Source organism: Diorhabda sublineata, chromosome X (assembly GCF_026230105.1).
Source record: "Diorhabda sublineata isolate icDioSubl1.1 chromosome X, icDioSubl1.1, whole genome shotgun sequence".
Classification (NCBI taxonomy): domain Eukaryota; kingdom Metazoa; phylum Arthropoda; class Insecta; order Coleoptera; family Chrysomelidae; genus Diorhabda; species Diorhabda sublineata.
Window position 1 is genome coordinate 17,859,699 of NC_079485.1, and position 23,011 is coordinate 17,882,709.

The 23,011-nt window shown below is 32.4% G+C and overlaps 1 protein-coding gene across 3 annotated transcripts in view; it reads left to right on the top strand.

Annotated features, from left to right (window-relative positions):
• Positions 1-23,011, top strand: part of LOC130451330 (uncharacterized) — a 49,858-nt gene that overhangs the window by 21,557 nt on the left and 5,290 nt on the right. The window contains exons 2-9 of one of the 3 annotated variants that reach the window (XM_056790285.1): positions 4,603-5,395; positions 5,468-5,630; positions 5,956-6,271; positions 7,533-7,679; positions 7,914-8,207; positions 8,818-8,952; positions 10,835-11,005; positions 22,471-22,638. In XM_056790285.1, coding sequence (XP_056646263.1) covers positions 8,064-8,207; positions 8,818-8,952; positions 10,835-11,005; positions 22,471-22,512 — 492 coding nt within the window. In that variant the 5' untranslated portion in view covers positions 4,603-5,395; positions 5,468-5,630; positions 5,956-6,271; positions 7,533-7,679; positions 7,914-8,063 and the 3' untranslated portion in view covers positions 22,513-22,638. Of the gene's footprint in view, positions 1-4,602; positions 5,396-5,467; positions 5,631-5,955; positions 6,272-6,836; positions 8,208-8,817; positions 8,953-10,834; positions 11,006-22,470; positions 22,639-23,011 lie in introns of those variants that run through there. The other 2 variants (XM_056790286.1, XM_056790284.1) reach the window with 2 other exon arrangements.

Below are 23,011 nucleotides of genomic sequence, written 5' to 3' on the forward strand. Positions count from 1 at the left end.
TGAGAAGTAGTTGGGTGGATTTGATGGAGTGCTGTAGTACTCTTGCTCCATGTATCGTGCCAAGATTTTTTAATGAGGTGTTTGAAGTTAATCTTGAGATCATTGGCCAGCTGTACTGGGATTTCAAGATGATTTTTTGTGGCTTCTTTGGCATGGCGATCGGCACATTCGTTTCCAGCAATTCCAGTGTGCGATGGAAGCCAGATGAGAGAGACTGTTATATCAAGAGCAATGAGAGTTTGGTAGGTGTCATGAATGTTTTGGACTATTGGATGGTCGGTGAATATGGTTGTGATTGACTGTATGGATGAAAGAGAGTCAGTACATATGGCGATATGTTTATGGGGAGAAGAAATATATTTGAAAGCTTGAAGGATACTGTATAGTTCACCTGTGTAAACACTACACGCCGAGGGTAAGCGGAAAGAAATTATGAGTTCGTGGTTTGTAGTGACTGCGCAACCTACACCGGATTCAGCTTTGGAGGCATCCGTATAGAGAATTAGGTCGAAGGATTTTTTATGCAGAATTTCCAAGAATGCTTTCTCTACCAGAACGCTAGGGGATTCGTGTTTATTGTAGATGGTTAGTGAGGTATCTACTATGGGAATATTTTTTATCTAAGGGGAGAAGAAGGCAAAGAAAGTAAAGTGGAAAGGTCAACGAGAGGTTGGTATTTTGGAGTAGAGGTGTGAGCATTTGAAAATTCTATCAGTTAGGAAATTATGGATGAATGATAATATGTTACCATGTAGATTGTATTGAGTGAGTTTATTCAGTATTGCACTTCTGGATATAGAGTCAAAAGCGCCTTCAATGTCGAGAATAGTTGCAATGACGTCCTGATGGTTATTTAATGCATAAGAGATATTTGTTTGCAAGGGAACAAGGTTGTCGTATGTCGATCGATTACGTCGAAAACCCGATTGTGCGTCGGGAATAAGGTTGTATTCTTCAAGAAACCATAGAAGTCTTCCATTGATTATTTTTTCAAGGAGTTTGCAAGTAGTGCAAGTGAGATTGGACGGAAAGACTTAGGGGATGATGTGGATTTACCTGCTCTTGGAATGATTATAGAGTTGCGCCATGCATCAGGGAACTGGTGAGTATTCCAAATAATGTTATAGATGTCAAGGAGCTTGGAGAGGGACGAGTCGGATAGTTTTTTGAGAAATATATACAGGACATCATCAGGACCGGCAGCCGAATTTTTGCAGGACGATAGCGCGAATTTTATTCCATTTAAATTAATAGGAGCATTGACAGACGCAATATCGAGAGGATTTAGCTATAGTGTGGAGGAGGGCTGAATATGTGAATTATGAAAATCGGATGCCGGATTATGGATGCTAAAATTTTCTTTAAAATGTTGTGCGAGTGTGTCAGAGATTTTTTGGCTGTCGATGATAAGCAGATCGTTAGATAATAAAGAAGGAATTTTGATATTAGTTTTTTTGCCTTGGATTTGTGCAATTTTTCTCTATACTTGACTGGGGTCTGTATTGTGGGTAAGGGATGAAGTATAACTTTACCAAGTAGATTTCTTACTTTGCTTGACAATAAATTTAGCTTTAGCTTTAAGCCTTTTATGTACAATAAGGTTTTTTTGTATTTTGTGACGTCTAAACCTATTAAGAGCATATTTTGATTCACGTATGGCATTCGCACAATCCGGACTCCACCATGGAACAGCCCTACATGCCGAGGAAAAGACCGTTTTACCAATGTGAACCTCGGCAGCCGCAAGTATGCTCTTAGTGAACATATCTAGCGTATCGTTTATATTCGTAGAAATGATCAAAGATGATAAGTATGCTTCGGAGAGAGAGGTAAACTCAGGCCAGTTTGCATTTTTTATTTGCCAGAAGCTTTTGGCAACAGTTTCTTTATTATAGGGATTTGATATAATAATACGAAAGTGGTCGCTATCATGTAGGTCATAGGAGACTTGCCAAGAAAGAGAAAGTGCAGTTTTAGGGTCACAGAAGCTGAGGTCAATAGCAGAAAAAGAACCTGAGGAGATGTTAAAGTGAATTTTGGATCCAGTATTTAACAGACAGATACCAGTTGAATTTATGACTTTTTCTATAGTGTTGCCTCTAGTGCGAGTTTGGTTGGCGCCCCACATAGTGTGATGTGCATTAAAGTCTCCAACAAGAATGTATGGTTGGGGACGCTGACGAATTAGGTCTGTTAACTCTTTTTCATCAAGTGGGTGGTCCGGTGGAATGTATATACTGCAAATGATAAGTTTATTGGGGAACCAAGTAGTTATAGCTACTACTTCAAGGTTTGTTGATAATGGGAGGTGGGATGAGTATATGTCGCTGGATACAAATATTGAAGTACCGCCACTGGCTCTTATGCAGTTGGTACGGATGTAATGATATCCTTCAAAGTTTCTCAAATTGCGTTTATGATCAATTTTGAAGTTGGTTTCTTGGAGACAAAGGAAGTAAGGTTTATGGAAGGAAATGATTTTCTGAATTCTTTCTAGTCTAGGATAAAATCCATCGCAGTCCCACTGTATCAGGGAGAATGTACTTGTTTAGGAAGAAGGGAGAGAATATTTTCTGAGATAATGTCGAGGAGTCAGTGGTATTCCCATCATCAGTAATAGACATTTCTGGAGGAGTTTTTTGTTAGGGGTGAAGTTTAAAGTTAATTCTATTGATTAGACGTGTAATACGGTTTTTTAAAGATCTTTCTTTTATATTAGGATAAATTATGGACAAATCCTTTAGAAGAAGGGTTGTGTCGGAAATAAATTTGTTGGCCTCGGGGAGGGGGTCATTGATGCCATAGGTGTTTTCAAGAAACGCAATAAATTGGATGCCTGTAAGGGAAAATGATTCAGGAGAATCGTTGAATTGTTTATGTATAACGGAGCGTGATTCAAGGGTTATGAAGTGACAATAGTTTTTAGTCAGGTTAGATTTTTTGGTCTTATTTTTCGCAGGGTTTCTGGAGCTGGATGTTGAAAATTCGGGGGGAGGCATTGGATCTGGATGAAGATCAGTAGGAGATCTAGACTGTGGTGAGTCAAGGCTGCTGTCATTTGAACGGGGACATTTTTCGCTAGTTTTTGATAAGGAAATTAGAGAGGGAAAATGAGAAAGGGTGTCCTCCGAGGATACTACGGGAATAACCGAAATATTAGTAGTGACAGTAGGGTCAGCACAGGAGGTGGGGATCAGATTGACCGAATCATTTGATTTGGGAGAGGGATCTTAAGGAATGGAAGTGTTGGGGCATGAATCAGCAGTGTGCCCAGCCCAGAGAAAGCATTCAAGTTTGTCGGTAGAAATGAATATTCTGTGTGTTATATTTTCATGACTAATGACAGTCGAAGTTTGAAGAGAAAAATCATTATTGGTTGGTAATACGTAAGTTACTCGGCGGAAGCTGAGCACATGTGCGTATTCGTCATCAGGTGAGCCACATTTGACGTATGATATAGGAGAGGTGAGTGGTAACCCTAGGTCTTGCATTGCTTTCTCGATGACGGATTGGGGAATGGATGGACAAACATTGGAAATGAGTATTCTTTTGGTTGGAGATATAAGCCGACGTATAGGGATTAAATTGGAATTAACTAGGATACTTTGTTTGGTTTTTAGAAGTTCGTCGACTTGAGTCGTCGATGATAAATAAATGCATATGCGTCCGTGTGATATTCTGGATGCGATAATGACATTTTTAGGAGAGACGATGCTACCTATTGATTTAATGTAGTCAAATAGTACAGTGTTGGGGATAGAAGGCATAATGATGGCCTGATTTCGTGAGGGCACAGAAGGGGGTGGGGATTTTGCTGAGGTAGCTGCAGCATATGATAAAGGTGGAGAGTTAATATTTGGTTTTTGGTAGTGAGGGAAGGTTAGATATATTGCTGTGATCTTGGTTGCCAAAATCACAATCAATAGTTGAAAAAAAAATAAAAAAAACGGATCAAATATATAAATAAATCTCAGCTCGAGAAAAACCTAACAGTCTGTGTCTCAATGATTGGCCTATTGATATCTGGATACGTAAATAATTTTAAAGTATATTTACCAAATTCTATGATAAAAAAGCTGCTTCAACAATTTGTGGTATCACATTTTAATTATAACAAAAAGCGAAGAACTTATTTTTGTTGGGATTTAACTTAACGATCTGAACCTAACGAGGTATACAGAAAGAATGAATACATATATAGTTGATGTAACTTTGTTATAAATTATTACTGTTTTATTTAACAATTCATTGTTGAAAATGCCATCTTCACTCATTCAACATAGGAAAAAACAATCACAACAAAAATTTTGCTTTTAACCAGTTATTTCGATTTTCGACAATCTCCAAAAAAATCTTTTAGTAGTATTGAGAAATAATATTTGATTAAAAAAACTAGATAGTTTTATTTCTGGATAATAATAATTTTAGAAATTATAGATTCATGCCAAAGTACTGAAACTTCACTATCATATGTAAATATACTTAGTGTTCGACGAATTTTCATTTCTTTTTATTGAAAATCGATAAAAGCTTATTTAAATCATGTACCTAATAATTTAGTTTAGTTTATTCCAATTAAGAATTTCATATTCACTGTTTTAGACCTCTAAGTAAACAAGAGGAGGAACAAAAGGTTAAAAGTATTGTTACCAGTCACACACATAGAGAATTGATTTTAAAAGATAAGGAATACAGCTTTGAAAGAGTTTTTAAACCTAGTGTTACCCAAATTGAACTATATGTAAATGTGATAGCTCCTATGATACTTGATGTAGTTGATGGATATGTTACGTCCCAAGCACGATCTTGTACGGAGTCGAGCTTCGTACAATGAATTTGTACGAAGTCCGATCTGTACAAGCCATTTTGTACGAAGCCGAGATTGGCGGACTTCGGACAGAGATGATTGTACGAAGTCGACTCTGTACAACGCTGGTTGTACGGAGTCGCAGCATCGATATTCACTCGGTAATGAGCGCGCTATTAAGATGTTAGTAAACACAAACGTAGTTATTGTGATTGAAAGTATGTTCTCCGGCTAGTTGGCTACCATCTATTGTTAGGTTAGGTTAGGTTAGGTTGCGTGTACTACTTCGGAATAACGCGCTCATTACCGAGTGAGTATCGATGCTCCGACTACGTACAACCAGCGTTGTACAGAGTCGACTTCGTACAATCATCTCTGTCCGCAGTCCGCCAATCTCGGCTTCATACAAAATGGCTTGTACAGATCGGACTTCGTACAAATTCATTGTACGAAGCTCGACTCCGTACAATATCGGGCTTGGGACGTAACAGATATAATTGCACAGCTTTTGCTTATGGACAAACAGGAACTGGAAAAACTTTCACCATGATGGGGGAGAAATGTAATCTTGTGAGTAACTGGAAACAGGTACGTTTCTTTGATATCAACATTTTATTAACCCATTGTTCATTGATATTATTTTTATTTAAATTTATTTAGGATCCCGATGCTGGGTTGATACCAAGAGCAGCATTTCACATTTTTGATGAACTTAGTAAATTATCAAATACAGATATAAATGTTAAAGTGGCATTCATTGAATTATATCATGAGAAAATTAGAGATTTGTTAAGTGACGATGAAAATACATTACAGTAAGTCAGTAAGTATGTTCTTTTTTTAAATATATATAATTTAAAAGTCCTAAAAGTATTTTGTCCTGTTTTTTGCAACTATTGTAACTCGTCGCAATATATATATATATATATATATATATATATATATATATATATATATATATATATATATATATATAAGATAAGATATAAGATAAAGACTTAAAGAAAAGTCAAAACGTCAAAATTTATCTTTCTTTTAAAAACTATCAAAAAAAACTAATTTTGAAACAGTTAAGAACATTTAGATGCATTATATATATTTATTCAGTTATATATGTATTTATTTTTAATATTTACTCTATTTTTAAGAATATATAGGGCTCCCAAAGGCTCAGTTTCCATCCAAGGATTGACAGAAATTTCAGTACATGGTGATGAAGCTATTTGTAAGTTATTACAAAGAGGAATTATGAAAAGACAGATAGTTCCTACACTAAAGAATCATCAAAGTTCCCGGTCACACTCAGTTTTTTTTTATTGTTATCAATACCAGGGAAACTACAATATCATGTGATAATATCCTTAAAACTGGTAAAATAAATTTGGTGGACTTGGCCGGTAGTGAAAATATTGCTAGATCTGACTGTAAGGACATTAGGGCAATGGAGCTGGCAAATATTAACAAGTAAGTTATTAGTCCAACACAGCTTATATTTATTCTATTCAAATTGCAATCCAACTGGAGTAGCTAAAGGTTTGCAAAGTGGGCCCTCACTCATGGGTTTCCCTATGGACAAGTCATGCCAGTGAGATTTAAATCTTGTGTACCAAACTCTTTGTTAGAGTGTAGCCGAAACTTGTATACAACATGGCATAATTGCATATAGTAGTTACCCCACTAATTATTTACATTTGTGGGAGCTCAGCTTTGAAAATGGGAAGTTTATAATAAAATTTAAAAATATTATTACATTAAAGGCGTTTTTTCATCATTCTGTGGATTGTGTTTTTAATGTTGAATTGACATACTTAACCTGAGTACAATGTTTTCAATATAGTGTCATCAAAATGCCACATTATTGCAATTTGTTGAATTAACATTAGATGTAGACCTCAAACTTACTCTGGTTGTTTATTTGTAAATTTATGATTTTTTGTGCTGCACTTGTTGTTTTTAAGTGCTAATATGTCTCAAGCTCCTCCTCTCCTAACAACTTCTAATACTAAGTCATTGACCTTCAACTTTTTAGTTGCGACAAGCCATTCAGGTCTTTGCTGAAGGAGCATATTTTCCAAAAGGTTTGTTGTATTCAGGAAAATTGTTGTCAAAATATTAACTTGGTAACTGGCAAATATTTTTTGGCATATTGGTTAACCGAGGTCAAGTATGAGTGGATTTAAGTTAGTTTCATTTTATTTAAAAATTATTGAGTACTAAAATGTGAGAGATACTGATTATAAATCCTTCTACTTCCACCTTCATAACAACTAATAAAATATGTTTTTTGTGATTTTTCTAGTTCTACTTTTTCAAATTACTCTCAATATTATTTTACATTGTAAATTGTCTTAGATCTCTTTTGACACTTGGTAGAGTTATTCTAGCTTTAGTTGACAAATCACAAAAACATGTACCATACAGAGATTCGAAACTTGCAATGCAATAATTATTGTCTTTGTATGTCCTCCAAGATTCTTTAGGGGGATATACAAAGACAGTAATTATTGCGTCCATTTCACCTGCCAGTAATTCATATGAACTGACTGCTAGTACTTTAGAATACGCTTGTAGAGCTAGAGATATAAAGAGTACCCCTACAGTTAATGAAAAAATGACAAAACATGAAAACATTGATAGTTTAGTTGAAGAAATTGACAGATAAAGTATTTCTCACTTTTTACTCAATATATTGAACATTCAAAATATCTTATTGGGTTACAAAAAGATTTAGATGCAACTAGATCAGGTACAGGATTTTACGTTGATAAGGATAACTATCAAAAGATGTTGGATGCAATTATAGCTGTAACTGGAGAAAATATTACAGCAGAAGAATTAACTGAAAAGGAAGCAGAGAGAATTAAACAGTTAGGTATGTATTTTTTATTAAATTTGAGTTTTTCAGAAGATGATTTATTAGAATTGAATAAGGACTAAGTATTTGTTTGTCTTTTGTAAACAGATTTAAAGTAAGTGAAGGTGCTGAGTTTGGTTTTAATCACTTTGATTCAAATTTTATTACTATATCTCCTAGGTTGTTTTGTTGCAAACACTAATTTCTGGATCTTTCCTTTTCATAATTGTTAACAAATCATTTATATTTCAGAGGATCGATTGTATTGCAAAGTCAGAGAATTTGAAGAGACTGTTGTGCAATGTATGAAACAACGAGGGGAATTAGAAGCTGCAAAAGCTACCATAAAGGAACAGGATGAGTACTTAGAATAAGAGAAATTTCTTTCAAAATGGTACGAAAATGAAACCAGTGAAAAACTTGAAGAAGCAAAAAAAATTATTGGCAGCTACAAAAAAATTACATAGTGAAAAAGAAATCCTATTAGCCAAATTGGAACATCAGTTCACAATAAACGTTTCCAAAGAACAAATAACACAGAAGGCGGTAAGAAACGTTTTAAAAATGTTGGATCAATTTGGAAACGAAGAAACTGAAAAATTTATGTGCAGTGAAAACAAAATCAAAAACAAGATTAGTGAAAGGATATTTGAATTTAAGGAGAATTTTCAGAAGACTTCAGATACTTTCAAAAATATTTCAATTGAATTTGAATCAATAGTTAAAGATAAAAAAAGCATAAAAATAATATTTTATCTGAATCAAAATATTACATTAATAAAATTATTGAAAAAACAAAAATTATTGGAGACATCTTTAATCAACATGAAAAACTAATTGATGTACTGAATTTCGAGGTACCCAAAACTGTTGAATTTTATAAAAAAAATTCAGAAAGGATAAGTTCATTGTTATGAGATTGTTTCATTATCTAAAGTGTTAACAAGATGTTGTTTTGTAATAAAACATTCCCTAGTAGATCAGTAAATTAAGTTGATAAAATAATATTAATATTAATTAAAATGTTTACTTACCAATTTTTTCAAATACATCCTAAAGTAATGGTTTGGCAGTTATATATTTTCAATATAAATGTCACTTCATCAATTAATGTTCAGTTACTGTAGATGTTTTAAAAAGCCTTTTTACATTCTAGATGCAATATTGTATGCAACTTCCCATTTTATGTAAACAACAAGGAAACCAAGTGCCAGAATTGTTAACTTATTTGAAAGATTTTGATAAAAAGTTGAAAGATGTTACTTCGGATTTGGAAAACAAATATGATGAGGTTAGTTTTATCACACAATTTAGATATACGCATGAATATAATTTATATCTAGTATCCATTACAAAAAAAATTATCATATAAATCTCAATTTTTGATATTGTTTATTGATGTTGAATATAGTTCAAACAAAAATTATTTTTTCTTGAAAATATTTTACCAATAACTAATCCATATTAATTATTAATAATTAGAGATGGCATATCTTGAGGAAAATTTACCCCTATAAAATTGGCTGGCCCAAGTAAAAAAAAATATCGTAAATAAGGGGCTTTTTAGGTGCACTAATCAAATATTAGGTGCTTTTATAGTTTTTGAATAATTCAAAAAATTTAAATGAAAATAATTTTGTGCCTCTTTTTCACACAAGAATTAAGTGCTTATTAAGTGCAAGAGATTAATTTCAAAAATTTTTCATTCAACTTTTAACTATCAAAAATTCCTTGAATGACTTTTTTTCGACGACCTCACTAGAAGTGGTGTATCTTGATGAGACAGGAGCTTGTACCAATATCAATGATCGTATTTAGGTTGGTCTGCCAGCTTTTGATATTTCTTCGAGCATACTCTCATCTAATGGTCTCAGTAATAATACATTCAAACAGTGCAAGAAATTCCTGTCAAGAATTTTAAATTCAACTTGTAACCATCAACAATTTCTTGAATGATTTTTTTTTTCGATAACCTCACTAGAAGTTGTGGATCTTGATGAGACTGGTGGATGTTTCAAGGTCAAATCTTATTTAAAATCGATTTGATATTGGAACAAGCATCCCTCTCATCAAGATCCACCACTTTAGAAAACTCATGGTAACAAAAGTCATTCAAGGAATTTCTGAAGGTGAAAAGTTGAATATAAAATTGTTCTTGACAGAAATCGATTGCTGCTTGCTTAGATCTAACCTAACCTAAACAAGTTATTAGTTGAAGAACAAAATAAAAATGGAATCGATTTTAAATACGATTTGATATTGGATCAAGCACCCGTCTCAACAAGATCCACCGTTTCTGGTGAGGTCATCAAAACAAAAGTCATTCAAAGAATTTTTGATATTTGAATGTTGAATATGGAATACTTTTTGTGAAGAATCTGTTGCACTTAATTCACAAACAAATGGTACAAAATTTTTATTTAAATAGGTATCACCAAGTTTTAAAAACCTGACAGACCTGTTTTATTTTTGAATTATTCAAAAACTATAAATGCACCTAATATTTGATTTGTGTACCTAAAATGCCTCTTATTTATATTTATTATTTTTAGTCTATTTTTTTCACTTGAGCCAGCCAATTTTACGGTGGTACATTTTCCTCAAGATATTCCATGTCTAATTATGAAAAAAAATAATTCAAAGAATTTTTGATGACTCATCTTTTTTTTTAAATTTTTCAAAACCTATTAATGCACCTAATATTTACTATAAATTATGTCAAGATATCATAATTCAACCAATGGTATGGTTAATTAGCAGCCTTGACTTTAATCTAATTTGGAATGTAATTGATAGTTGCTTACAAGCTTTATTATATCACCTTCATGGTTTTCATGAGTTGTCTCTTTGAAACCCATTAAAATATGAATTGCAATTGACCAAAATGAGGTTGGAAGTTACTTAGATTTTGTTTCAAGCTCTTTTATGTTCATTTTTATTTGCTGTATTTGATATAATAATGATAAATGTTTATGGTCAAATACATTTTATTAACACAAGGAAAGAAACAGTGGTAACAATTATCACTATAGATCGATAATAGTTGTATGCAGAAACCGAATTAAACATTCAAATATATTAATATTATTCAAAACCAATTGTAAAACAGGCATGGTATCAAATGGATGGATGGATAGAATAATTATAAAACTAAAAAAAAAAAATTTTTTCAGATAACAGTACATACTCTAGAAAATTATAAGAAATGTATTTTGAACACCTGCGAGGATGTGGATAAAACGTTGGTTGAAAAAGTTAATGTATTATTAGAAAACATTGAGATCATGATGGGAAAATCAGAAACATTAGATTCGTTCAGAAATTTTATTAGTAAAGTTAAGGAGGTAATTAAAAAGAAATATTAAATTACTTTTTGGAATGTATTTTAATATAATTATATTTTTTCTTTGGATGTTCATATTAAAATATGATTTTTTAAATTCATTTTCAAATTTTGATTTCTTCATTTGTTTTATAGTAATCAAAACATTAGCTTTAAAGTATTTATGTTGAATAAACATTTTTAGATTCTTAATCAACAAGTAGTAGAAAAACAAAACGCCTTGTATAAATTCTACATCTTATCCTACCAAAATAAAAAAGGTCACGCCAAGGGAATTTTTAAAAATTTTACTTTGTCATTTTATAATTTCAAATACGCCCTCTAGTGGTGGACTTTCTGAAAATAATTCCCGTGTATCTCGGGGCTACTGTACTATTTTTTTTTTTGATGCTATAATATAATCCCTTCTTGAGATATGGCAGACGGTCGTTCTTAGTTTCCAATTCGGTGCATATGGTAAGGGAAACGTTTTATGTTTATATTATTTTCTTTCAATGCAGTTTTTACTTTTTGATTCTGAATCTGGATAGATAGATTCTTCATGAATCACTTTATTTCTTAGTGAAATCCGCATAAAAATCGGTTTAGTTGTGTTTTGTGGATTCTACTATGCAACTAAGATACTCAATAAAATTTAAGGACCAGGAATATTGCCGCATACAGACATTTGTTGTGCTTTTTGGAAAATAATTTCATTAAGTGTATATTTTGGGAGACTTATTTTTGGGAACACGTTCTACTGTGATACTGGTACTAATTTTTGAATTGAAATAACTGACAATAATTGGAATTTTGGACTGATAGAAAGCAATTAATGTAATTGATTGTATACTCAAGACAAACAATGAAAAATATATGTACATTTATTTGAAATAACTAAACTAAAAATATTTTTGTAACGATTCCCCTAAAACAGCTTCCACATCCCGTACTGCTTTCTGGCAGTTTTTCTCGATATCTTCTTCTTCATCTTCGAGTAATTCCGCTAAGAAAGGAATAGTTTCCGGTAACAACGGAAGGAAATCTTCACCGAGCTTCTTTACTATTTCCGTAAGGCAATGAAACGCTATTAATCTAATTTTAGCTGTATTATTTCTCCTTTTTAATAAAATTTGATAATTGATTGGATATTGAATCTATCTCTATTTATAAACTTCTGATTGTCGTACAAAAATACAGAGTTTGGAGTTTTTAATATGTTCTCTATTAAAATCGCGTTTTTTTCTTCATCAGTAAAGTAAAGATCTTCAGTTTTACTTAAATTACAAGCGTCTAATATTTGTGCAGAATTATTGATAAAATGACTTGCAAATAAAACAAATAAATTTTTAAGAGATTCCGCGATTCAGTTAGAAAGACTGTAGAACGTTATTAATCTCTAATCTTTAATTTCGGATCTTACAGCCCAATCATATAGTTTGTAGTATAAGGACCGGAAAGTATTTTCTGATAATTTCAATATAAGTACTGTGAAGGCATTTATAATGTGAGTTTCCAAATCTTCGATATCTTCGGCAGAACACAGATTTTCAGTACGAAATTTAAGTATCGAGAAAAAGAGGTTTGTTAGTTCATTCAAGTTACTATTTAGATCAGAAGTGGTAGTATTAGAAATAGTTTCCGCTTGTATATCCAAGAGAACAGTAATGGCCTTAAAACATTTGTTCTCCAACAAAACGTTGTAAGATGTTTGTACGGTAGGTAGCAGTATCCTAAGTGGTATTGAATGTCCTATTTTTTGTTTTACGCTGCTCAATTTCGTGGAGAATGCTTGTGACTAAAATAAAACAAAATTTTATTAAAAAATGGATCCACTTACATGTTACAAGGTGTTGGATATATATTTTTTGATATATAACATTGAAAATGTAATCAACATTGATGAATAATGTTCAGGTTATTGAAAAATTCCTTTTTTTATATATATTATTCACACTACCGGTAAAAAGTTTTTGTGAAGTGGGAATCTAGTGAATTAATTATACGTTGGTTAAGATTACAATGATATTCCTGATTCACAAAATATTCTCGAAATTCATGAATAAGAAGGACTATTTTGAAGGCATGAAATATCTGACTTTAATACTTATGGATTATTGAATAAGGATCTATGGGGCCATCCTGTGGTGGCCCTATACAAAGAAAGCGAAAACAAAAGTACGACTGCGTACGGCCCCAACTAGGGCTCTTGAAGTCCTACTGGACGTCCACCCTTGGATACAATTCGAAGCCATTTGGACAGCCTACAGGCTGAACATCCACAAAGAACTGCAGGCGGATCAACTGACAATGCAAGAATCAGGACGCAGGCCACAGGTGAATGCCCAATCGACAGCGACCAAATGACGCCTACGACCGTGGATAATAAGGGTTTGGAGGCATACACCACTGAGCGGAAGCAGTGAAATGGTGACCCCATGCCCGCTATTTTGAATAATGGAGCCGCCTGGTACACAGATGGCTCCAGGAGAAATGGCTTGGCCGCAGCAGGCTTCTGCGGAAGACATCCCAAAATAAGCGAACGCGCGATACTCAATCGACGCCGCGGGAACACATTAATCTCAATCTGCTTTGACAGTAGAGCTGGCATACAAGCTATAACGGCTGAAAAGGTGTGCTCTAGGCTAGTGCTGGAGAGTCCCACAGAATTTGGTGAGTGATGACTGCAGATTCTAGCTCGTTTGTGTGCCCGGTCACTCGAGAAACAAAGGCAACGACGAAGCGGACTCACTCTCCAGACTGGGATCGGCGAATCCACCGATGAGTCCAGAACCCATACTTGGTGTGGCATCGCGTCTCTGAACGTTCTACTCGCAAGGCGGGCTTGGCAGTGATGGATAGAGACACCATTGCATGAGACAAGCGAAGGTCAATATAGTGCGTCTCACACCAAACAAATGCTCCAATTAAACAGGCGCGAAATCTGACTAGTGCTCGGACTTCTAACCAGACACTACCATCTCTACATAATGGGCATCACGAACGACCAGAAGTGCTGTTTGTGCATGGAGGAGAATGAACACCGCAACATCATTCGAAATGACATACTAGAAAGGACAGTGACATTCTCCAAATTCTAATATTAGTTCTTGATGAGGAAGAGGTAACAAAAACTGAATTCATATCCTTCAAAGTCTCTCTGTGCTATCCTTTTTCTCAGATGATTAATGAGGTGGGATAATTTGAGACGATAACAGATATTCAATAATTTAATTAGGTTTTTAGGATTTTAATTATATGCTTACCTTGTGTTATTCATTATTAGTGCAAGTGGATATCAATTGAGTTATTTCTGTTAACAATTTCTCTAAATAGGGACTTAGAAACAACGGCATACTATCCAAAAGCTTTTCGATAGTAGTAATTAAACTTCTTATCAACATATCGCTTGTCCAGTTCAAGACTGGTTTATTTCAAAAAAACCGATTTCTCAGGAGAGCTGATTAAAGTTTATGCTTTTCTCTTCAATTGATATCCGATGGTTGCATTATGCGAATTTTTTAAATTTTGCACGAATCATTACAATAAAAGTACTCTATAGATTTACAGAGGTTTTTCCCTCTCTCTATACCATTATTATTTTTTATAAGTAATTATGAGCAAAACTCCAAGATGATCCTATCTTGCACCGAAATATTTCAGGTTTTTATAGATAACTCCAGTTATTAATCATTCAAAATCTCTTTATTTTTTATAAAACAAGTACAAAAATAAGAACAAAAGTGTAAAACATAACATATATCTGCATGAATTAAAAAATCCTTGAGACTACTGAGACATTTTTAGTGAAGAAAAGTCATGAGTCTTTATTCTCAGTGGTAACTACATCTTTCTTCGGACTTGGTAGGCAGTTTTATCACAAATTGTAGATAAAATAAGCATTTTCATTATTATAAGATAATCACAGCTTATTACAAAATATGACTTTGTACAATAAATGCATGTAAAACTTTTATATCTACATACTACAAAAAGAAAAAAAAAATATTGAGCCAATTCGTTTCCTACTGTAGGAACTCAACAATATAATTACTTGGGAAAAAAATGCATGTAAATACTTTTACACCAAGACACTTAAAAAAAGAGTGAAAAAAATACTGGGCTAATTCGTTTACTATTGTAAGAAATCAACAATACAATTACTTTGGAAATATATGAAAATATTAAGAGCAGTATAAAATAACAAACACTGTGGGAAAACCAGGGAAGCGATTAGTTTGCATCTTTTATAAATTTTTGTAAAACTCTTTGTAACACAGAGGCGTGACAGCTACACCATTGGTTTTTTCAGGAAAAGAGAAAGTAATGCTTCTTTTTTTTATTAGTGATACTAGACTTTTTCTTGTATAGGCCTTGGAGAGTGTTACAGTTGGAGTGAAACTGAAACTGCAAGAAGCAGATGAACTGCTTCGACGTTTCTTGTTCTGGTTTGCTATGTTTATAGATTTGAAATATTGCTGAGAGAATGATGTTTTATATCGAAAAAATCCAGGCCCATCTTTATGGGTCTTAATCACACAGATATCAGCGATTGGTACCTTAACACTGTCTTCATTGAACAAAGCGTCGTTTATTGTCAAGTCAGCTGTCAGCTTTTTCAAATCGATGATTTCGGAGAAATCTATTTGCTTGACAGCGTATGCTGGAGGTGTCTTCTTTGCTTGTGAGATGATAGAAATATAATTTTCTGAGATATAAATGGATGATGCTTTTCTACATTTCTTTAAAGCCCGTTCTATAACAGAGTGAACGTTGTCGCCCTCGTTTTGAGTGTGTCCAGTTACTAAGAATAGAGCCATTATCATAATAGTATAGTTTTGGACTAAAGAGTGATACGAAAAAGTTACTTACTGTTGGTTTATCACATAATAACCCACTATTGCACAATAGAACTCCACTGTCTCTATGTATGGATCAAAACTGAAATGATTCACTCTTGCACGGCCCACCCTCCACAAATCAAACATGGCCCACTTACGTGCACTCCATCTAGGGGTGATCCACTAAGTTCTTTAACAAACGGTCTTGCACAGAGTTAGAAGTGGCAACTTGAAGATAATTTATGCAAAAAACTGAAAATCGCTTTATTTTGAATTAGGCCAGTCTTGAACTGGACAAGCGATATTGTGGGTTTCGCAGTGTTTTTGTCTTTTTAAAATCTTAATGAGAGCGGGCATAAAATCCGGTAAACTGCCAATAGCAAAACCTTTTAAACTGACACATAATTCGGCCAAACAAAGTACTACCGATGCTTGGATATTACTTTGGGTTTTTTCAGACATCAATAATCCTGTTACGAAATCTAGAATTGGTTAATTGAAAACTTTAATATAATGAAAATAAATTTTATGTAAAAGATCTAATAAGAACAACAGAAGCAGTGGAAAGAATCAAATGACTAGGAGAAAGATAATTTTGAATATGAGGATTAAAAACTGAAATGACCTAAATATAGGTAATATAAGACAATATGCATTCAAGTGTATCTTACAATTTAAAAAATTGATTTAAATTTACACTATTCAAAAAAAAATTGAGATCAAACACTTATTTCCATATAAACTCATTGATCGAATCATCACTATGAAATTTTTCTAAAATTTCAACTTTCTATTTTTATCTCATCTTTTACATTTAATCTGGTTTTTGCAAATATTCTCATGCTCGTATGTTCTTCGGATGCAGTATTCGAACACTTTTAATATGTTTGATAACAGAATAATTAAACTTGACTTATGACAACATTTACTGATTTTACTGCCATGTAATTCAATAGAATATTTGATAACTGATGAATAATATAGACAAAAACTACTATATTAGTTAAAACAATTCTAGAATACCAGAATATTCTGGATAATCATTTAGACGAAGGACAAGTTATAGGGGAAAGAAGAATATATTTACTTGCTACAGTATTAACGCAAAAACTTATAATAACGTTTGCTGATTATACTACCGTTATGTATAAAGTTTACCTTCTATAATAGATGTAATAGGATGAATTAATGAATACAAATCTCCGTTTTTTCTTCATGGTAGAAAAATTCCTTATTATATTGCAATTTATTAATCAACAATTCTAATATTCTCTTCTTCACTGTCGGTAATTTATGGACTAATAACCCTTTAGTAATTAACAGAAACATTTGTGGTGTTACAAGTGCATTAACGCTATCTAAAATATCGTAATTCAAATGCAATAGTACTTTCCAATATTGCACTTGCGGTGTATTGGAAAATCAGTCACTTGTTTCACGAAACTGTGAGATCCTAGAAGATTGGCTGTAAACTTGACGATTAGGTATTTGTAGTGACGAAAATCTTTGGGAGAGAAAGAAGATAAATGGGGGGTTGTTTCGGCTAAAAAATACACAAAATCCTCATTTAATTACTATATAACGGTATTGTTAACAAACATAATGTATCAATATATTAATCATAGAGTAAAGTAAGGTCCGATATCATATGTTTCTTTGGAGTAATTTTGTTTATTTCATCATATATAAATGCAACTCTAAGTTACAAATTCATTACTTCATGAACTAAATTTACAGAAAAAAGGTTTTCTTTTAATAAACTATTGTTATGAACTCGTCTACTGACGTAGATTGTGAAGCCGGCCCTGTTTTATTATGCTAATAGAATCTTAAGTTGCGGCTTGTAGCCCCCATTTTTCATATACGACGGTTTTTATAAAAACAATTTCTAGGAAGGCCTTTTTGTTTGATTACTTTCTAGAACCTGAATTATCGAGAAATCTGATTTGTATAAATAGGCATTTATTTATCAATCAATCAATAAATAATTTGATGTTATCCCGAACAAATCTGGATAAACAAGTAAACCAAACGGTGATTCAAATAAATTATGTGTTTAGTTGTAAGTATGTGCATAGTTTAGTGAATAGTTAAATCTTAACGAGTAGTTTAGTGTTTAGTATAAGTGTGTAGATAAATTGGGTAAGTAAGAAGCACCGTGTGTATAAATTAACCCCACCATTAAAACAGTTTAAATAAATTTGAAAAACATTACAGTATGTCTTTAATGGATATACAAGATACATACTTAGTAAACTATAGGAATACCTTGCTGAATATACTTTTTACTACCACTACACCAACACAATTACAATTTCTGACACGCGCTCCTATAATCAAGTTATTGTCTTCATTGAGCAAAGATAGACTCTGAAGACTATCACTTGGTTATAGAAACGTTGTAATAGTAGCATCATGGCCAATGGTTCCATAAAATCAAAGTTAGTTACAGAAATGTTTAGATTTATCATTTTATTGGAAATTTAGAGCATAATTTGTTTGAGAACGCCTAGACAAGCTAGGAATGAAAAATACAAGTTAGATTCCAGGAAACACTGGAGCGTAGGGGAAGAAAATAGCTGACAGCTAAAGTAGGGGCAGCAAAAACTTTATAGAATCTGAAAGCTTCTGTGGTATTAGTTACAAAACAATAAACAAAGCACTGAAGAAGAGGGTAGAATCAGTTATTAGGACATTCTACAGTAATTGAGACAAGCAAAGACACCCCTGGGAAGCTATAACTAGAGAAGATCTGCTGAATGTGTCAACCTATGCAAGAGAAGATTTGGAAAGATGGTGAAGGTTAATTATCGAAGCTGACAACGCGTTGTAGTGCCAATTGGTAAAGTGGTTGTTTGTACAAAGGAATTCTTCTATGTTCTGGTACATCTAGTATCACATATTACGAATATTCTTAAAATTTTTGTTACATTATGTACTGGAATATCTAAAACAAAATAAGAGATGTGAAAAAGTGGAAATTTCATTTTAAAATCTATGTAATGAAAAAATATATCATATTTAAAAATTAACTAGTTACCCTTTCCCAAAAAAATATTATATTCTGTACAACTATATTCAGAAACTAAAAAAATTGTTTTGATATAAATTTTTTTATCTAAAAATATTCTCACATATCAATAATCTTTTGTGACAAGCAATTAAAATAATTTATTGTTTTTTGGACACTTTTAAATAAAATTCAATGGAAATTGTTTCAGTTGCATAGTCATTGTCATTTGGTTTTCCCATCTCTACAAAAACAATACCCTAATATTTTTTTTTAATAGTAAAAATTCAAAATAATCATAATTCATTCATCTATTCGAACATGAAATATGAGAATCTTTTACTACATTATATATGAGGTGTGACAAAAAAATTTGATTCATTTTATTGAAAACAGAGTAAAAAAATAACAAAATTGGAATTAATCTTCTTCACAGTACTGTTCTTATCTAGCAAATTATTTACAAACACCTATGGCTTTCATCTGCTATGTTGTTGCCTTCTCAATATCAGGAGTCAAAATAACACCAATAGTTGCACGGAATTAAATCTAGTTATTAAGATAGATATGGCGAGGTAGGAAAATTGAAAATACCCAGAAATTGGCTAATCAAAAGAGACACATTGCATTTTCATGGATAAGAAGAAAGTTGTTTGCCCATTTCTCGTTCTTTTCATATCCATTCGGAAACGTTTCAGTCTCTCCTTGGAGAGTTGTTCAACTTGACAATGACAGTCACAGGTTTTCCATTGAAAATTTTAGTTACTGAGGAATAAGTTTTAAACTTCATAGCTAAGACTATTTTCTGGAAAATTTTGAAATTATGACTTCAAAGTATTTCCCCTGTGCAGTTTATTTATAATACAAATTCTACAATACAATTATTGTTGATCACTAGAATCACATTCATCCTCATTCCTCAGAAAAACAGTCGTTTAAATCAATTACAAGTTTATCTAAAACTGGTACATATTGCAGATATTTGTTTTCAATTATTTTTACGTGATGTATGACATTTTCGATGCTAATGTTTGAACATTTTTTTATTATCAGTTTCTCAACGGTTATTAGTATTAGTTCTTATCCGTTTTTTTTTTTAGTTGGACCATAATAATCCGATTGAACTTTAAACACTTCTGCTTCTTTGTATATGAATCTCGTTCAAGGAGAAACTCCTATGTGTCTTCTTTGGAAGAATTTGTCTTGAATGATGAACGAGGTTTTATCTAACACAATTACGCTGTTTGCATGTAGTGCTGGTACCAAGAATCGAAATTTCAATATTCTGGTGGTAATCATTTTACATTTGCAACTATCATTTGTACAGGCTTTACGACCAGTTCTGTCGCTATCAAACCATGTTTCATCCAAGTAATAAATTTGTCTTTCTTCATTACAATGCTTCCGAATTTTTGTTCCAAAGAATTAATTTTTTGTGTAATATTGTTGTTTATCTATCTTTTTAATGATTCACTGATTCTGAGAATTGAATCTTGTACCTAATGAGGATCTGGACAAGTGTCTTTAGGCAAGAAATGTTATTCATCAGTAACAGTTTTTATACAACTTAAATAAATCAAATTATCGTATTACTGGCAAATAAACGGGACTTTTCATAAACCGACGGGACAATCCCATAAGCCTAAATTAACGGGACGTATGGCCCGCCTAAGCATAGCGTATCCATGTGCCCAAATTGTGTAATTTTAAAGCAACTAATATCACCAACGGTTCCAAAAATTTCTAGTTAACCATTACAACTAATGACTAAAATTACCTTTTTTCATTCAAAAGTATCCAAAATACCAACTGTGGGTACAATACCAATTCTTCTTTTCTTTTTATTTTCGTCAATCTTTGACGACTGTACATCCCTCATGCTGATTAAATGCTCTTTAATCCATTCAGCGTTTAGATCTATATGCTTGAAAATTCTACTAATAAGAAAAACTACTTCTGAATCCTGAGTGGTGATAGTTCTATTATTATTTTTAGAATTGATTTAACAACAACTTCATCTTCGAGAGAAGAAAATGTATCACTATTCAATTGGTTTAATGTAAGCGAGGAAAGAGATAATGTATCTTCACTATCTTTAATAATTGTTTTATCGCTGTTGATAAAAGTTTCCAGTAGTCTCCAAGTTTTAGAATCCATATTCAATCGACCGATAACTTGAGAATTTATTTTTGAAACTACCAATTTGATTATTCTCGCATTGAAAAAATTCAATTGAATTATTTTTTAATATGTTAAGAGCCATATCGGTTGTTTCTACTAGAGACTCAAATGTATCTATCAATGAAAATGCCCATAAGATTGTAGCCTTTAAATAAGCTGGAGTATCATTCAGACAGGATAAACTAAATAAATCGTTTCTAATAAAACTCAAATCCTTCGAATTTCTTTTACCCTTCGTGTTTGAAGGATCTAAAGTATTAAAAATTATTGATGGTATCTGTTGATTATCAATTATGATTTCCTCTTTATGTTTGATTAAACTGTTGATTAATGGATTGTATCGGTTTTCCTCTTTTGGGTAGACATCGTAGTTAACATAGTGAGAATATGTATGACTGTTTTACGAAGATTCTCCTATGAATCTGCCATCAAAGCTAATAATAAAACTATTAAATAATTGTTTATAGTGATGGTATCTTCAGTTTCTAAACTATGTTTTAATATACTTTCAATATATTTCAGAATTGTTGATTTGAAATTGGTAAATAAATGACTATTGCCACTTACGGAAACGTTGAGGAAAAATTCCATTTCTTCGTTGAAATTTTGAAAATTTGCTTTCAAAAATTTCTCTGATATTTTTCTTCATCCAATAACAAGCATGTGATGTTAATATAATAATCATTTTCATGATTGTTTATTGAAAAATCTTTCTGCTTCAAATCGATGTCTGGTTTTTTAATTTTATTTATAAATTTTTCAAGACACTAAAAATCCTTGCACAGGAAACTTTCCTGCAATTGCTTTCTCTATATATGCAATAACAGATGCCTTTTTTTCAAAATTTTCACTCGAAGAATAATAGTGTGGAGAAAATGTTTAAAACTTGACCAGCAATTTCTAAATTGGAATCTTGTGGTAAAATTTTACTAAATAATAGGATTAAAATATATTTATGAAATGGAAAATTTATTGTTTTATTTTTCTTTACGACATCTATTAGAGATTTGATAATTTCAGCATCAGTATTCTTAGATAAAGTGTTAAGCAACAATGTAACAAAACTTTCTTCTTCGTCAAATGGAAAATTTATGGTTTTATTTTTCTTTGAGAGAAAGTTGTTGTTCTTAGCTATAAAGAGAGTCTCCAATATTTTCTTTGCTCTTGACATATTTTTAGATGTTTGAGGTAATAAAAACGGAAATAAAAATATAAAAACTTCTAAATCATTTGGTTCATAGAGAGATGTTAATAAATTCACTACATTATCCGAAATAAGTCATCATCCGGATTTATCTTTTTGATATTTATTGGCTTAGTTTATTAGTGCACTTTTTATACCGTATTTATCAACAGCATCACATTTTTCCAATATTTCCAAGGTGTTTTTTACCACCATAACATCATTATCATTTAGTTTATCTACCAATGATTTATTTACTAATTGTCTGTCAGTTTCTTTCAGGTCGTCAAAATTATTGCAAGTTACGTCAATGAACATTGTTTATTAAGCTTTATTGTATAACGCCGACGAGGCACTTTGTAAAACATATAAATATTGTAAACCTGTAATAAATTCAGATTCTGCTTTGTCAATGTATTGAATAAACGTTTCTCGACGTGTAATTCGTTTTAAAAACGCCTTCTCGAAGTTCAGCAACGTAATTGGCGCAGTCAGTAGGATATTTCGGAAATTTAACGTGTCGCACGGGAAATTTTTCGATTCAACGATTAACCGAAATATTTGAATTTGTGTTCAGAAACTGTGAATTCGAGTGCATATCGAAGAACTGCAGATAGTTCGAGTGGACATCGAGCAATTCCGGCGGTTCCAGTGGACGACACCAGTGAAGAACTTCAGAAGAGCTAGAAAACGAGGACCACGATTTTCCTGGGCTAAGAACTAACATCGTTCCAACCTTTAGGACTCCTAGAATATGATAGTTTTAGTTGTAACACAACATTCTCCTACAAATCCGTCTTACAGTAATTGGCG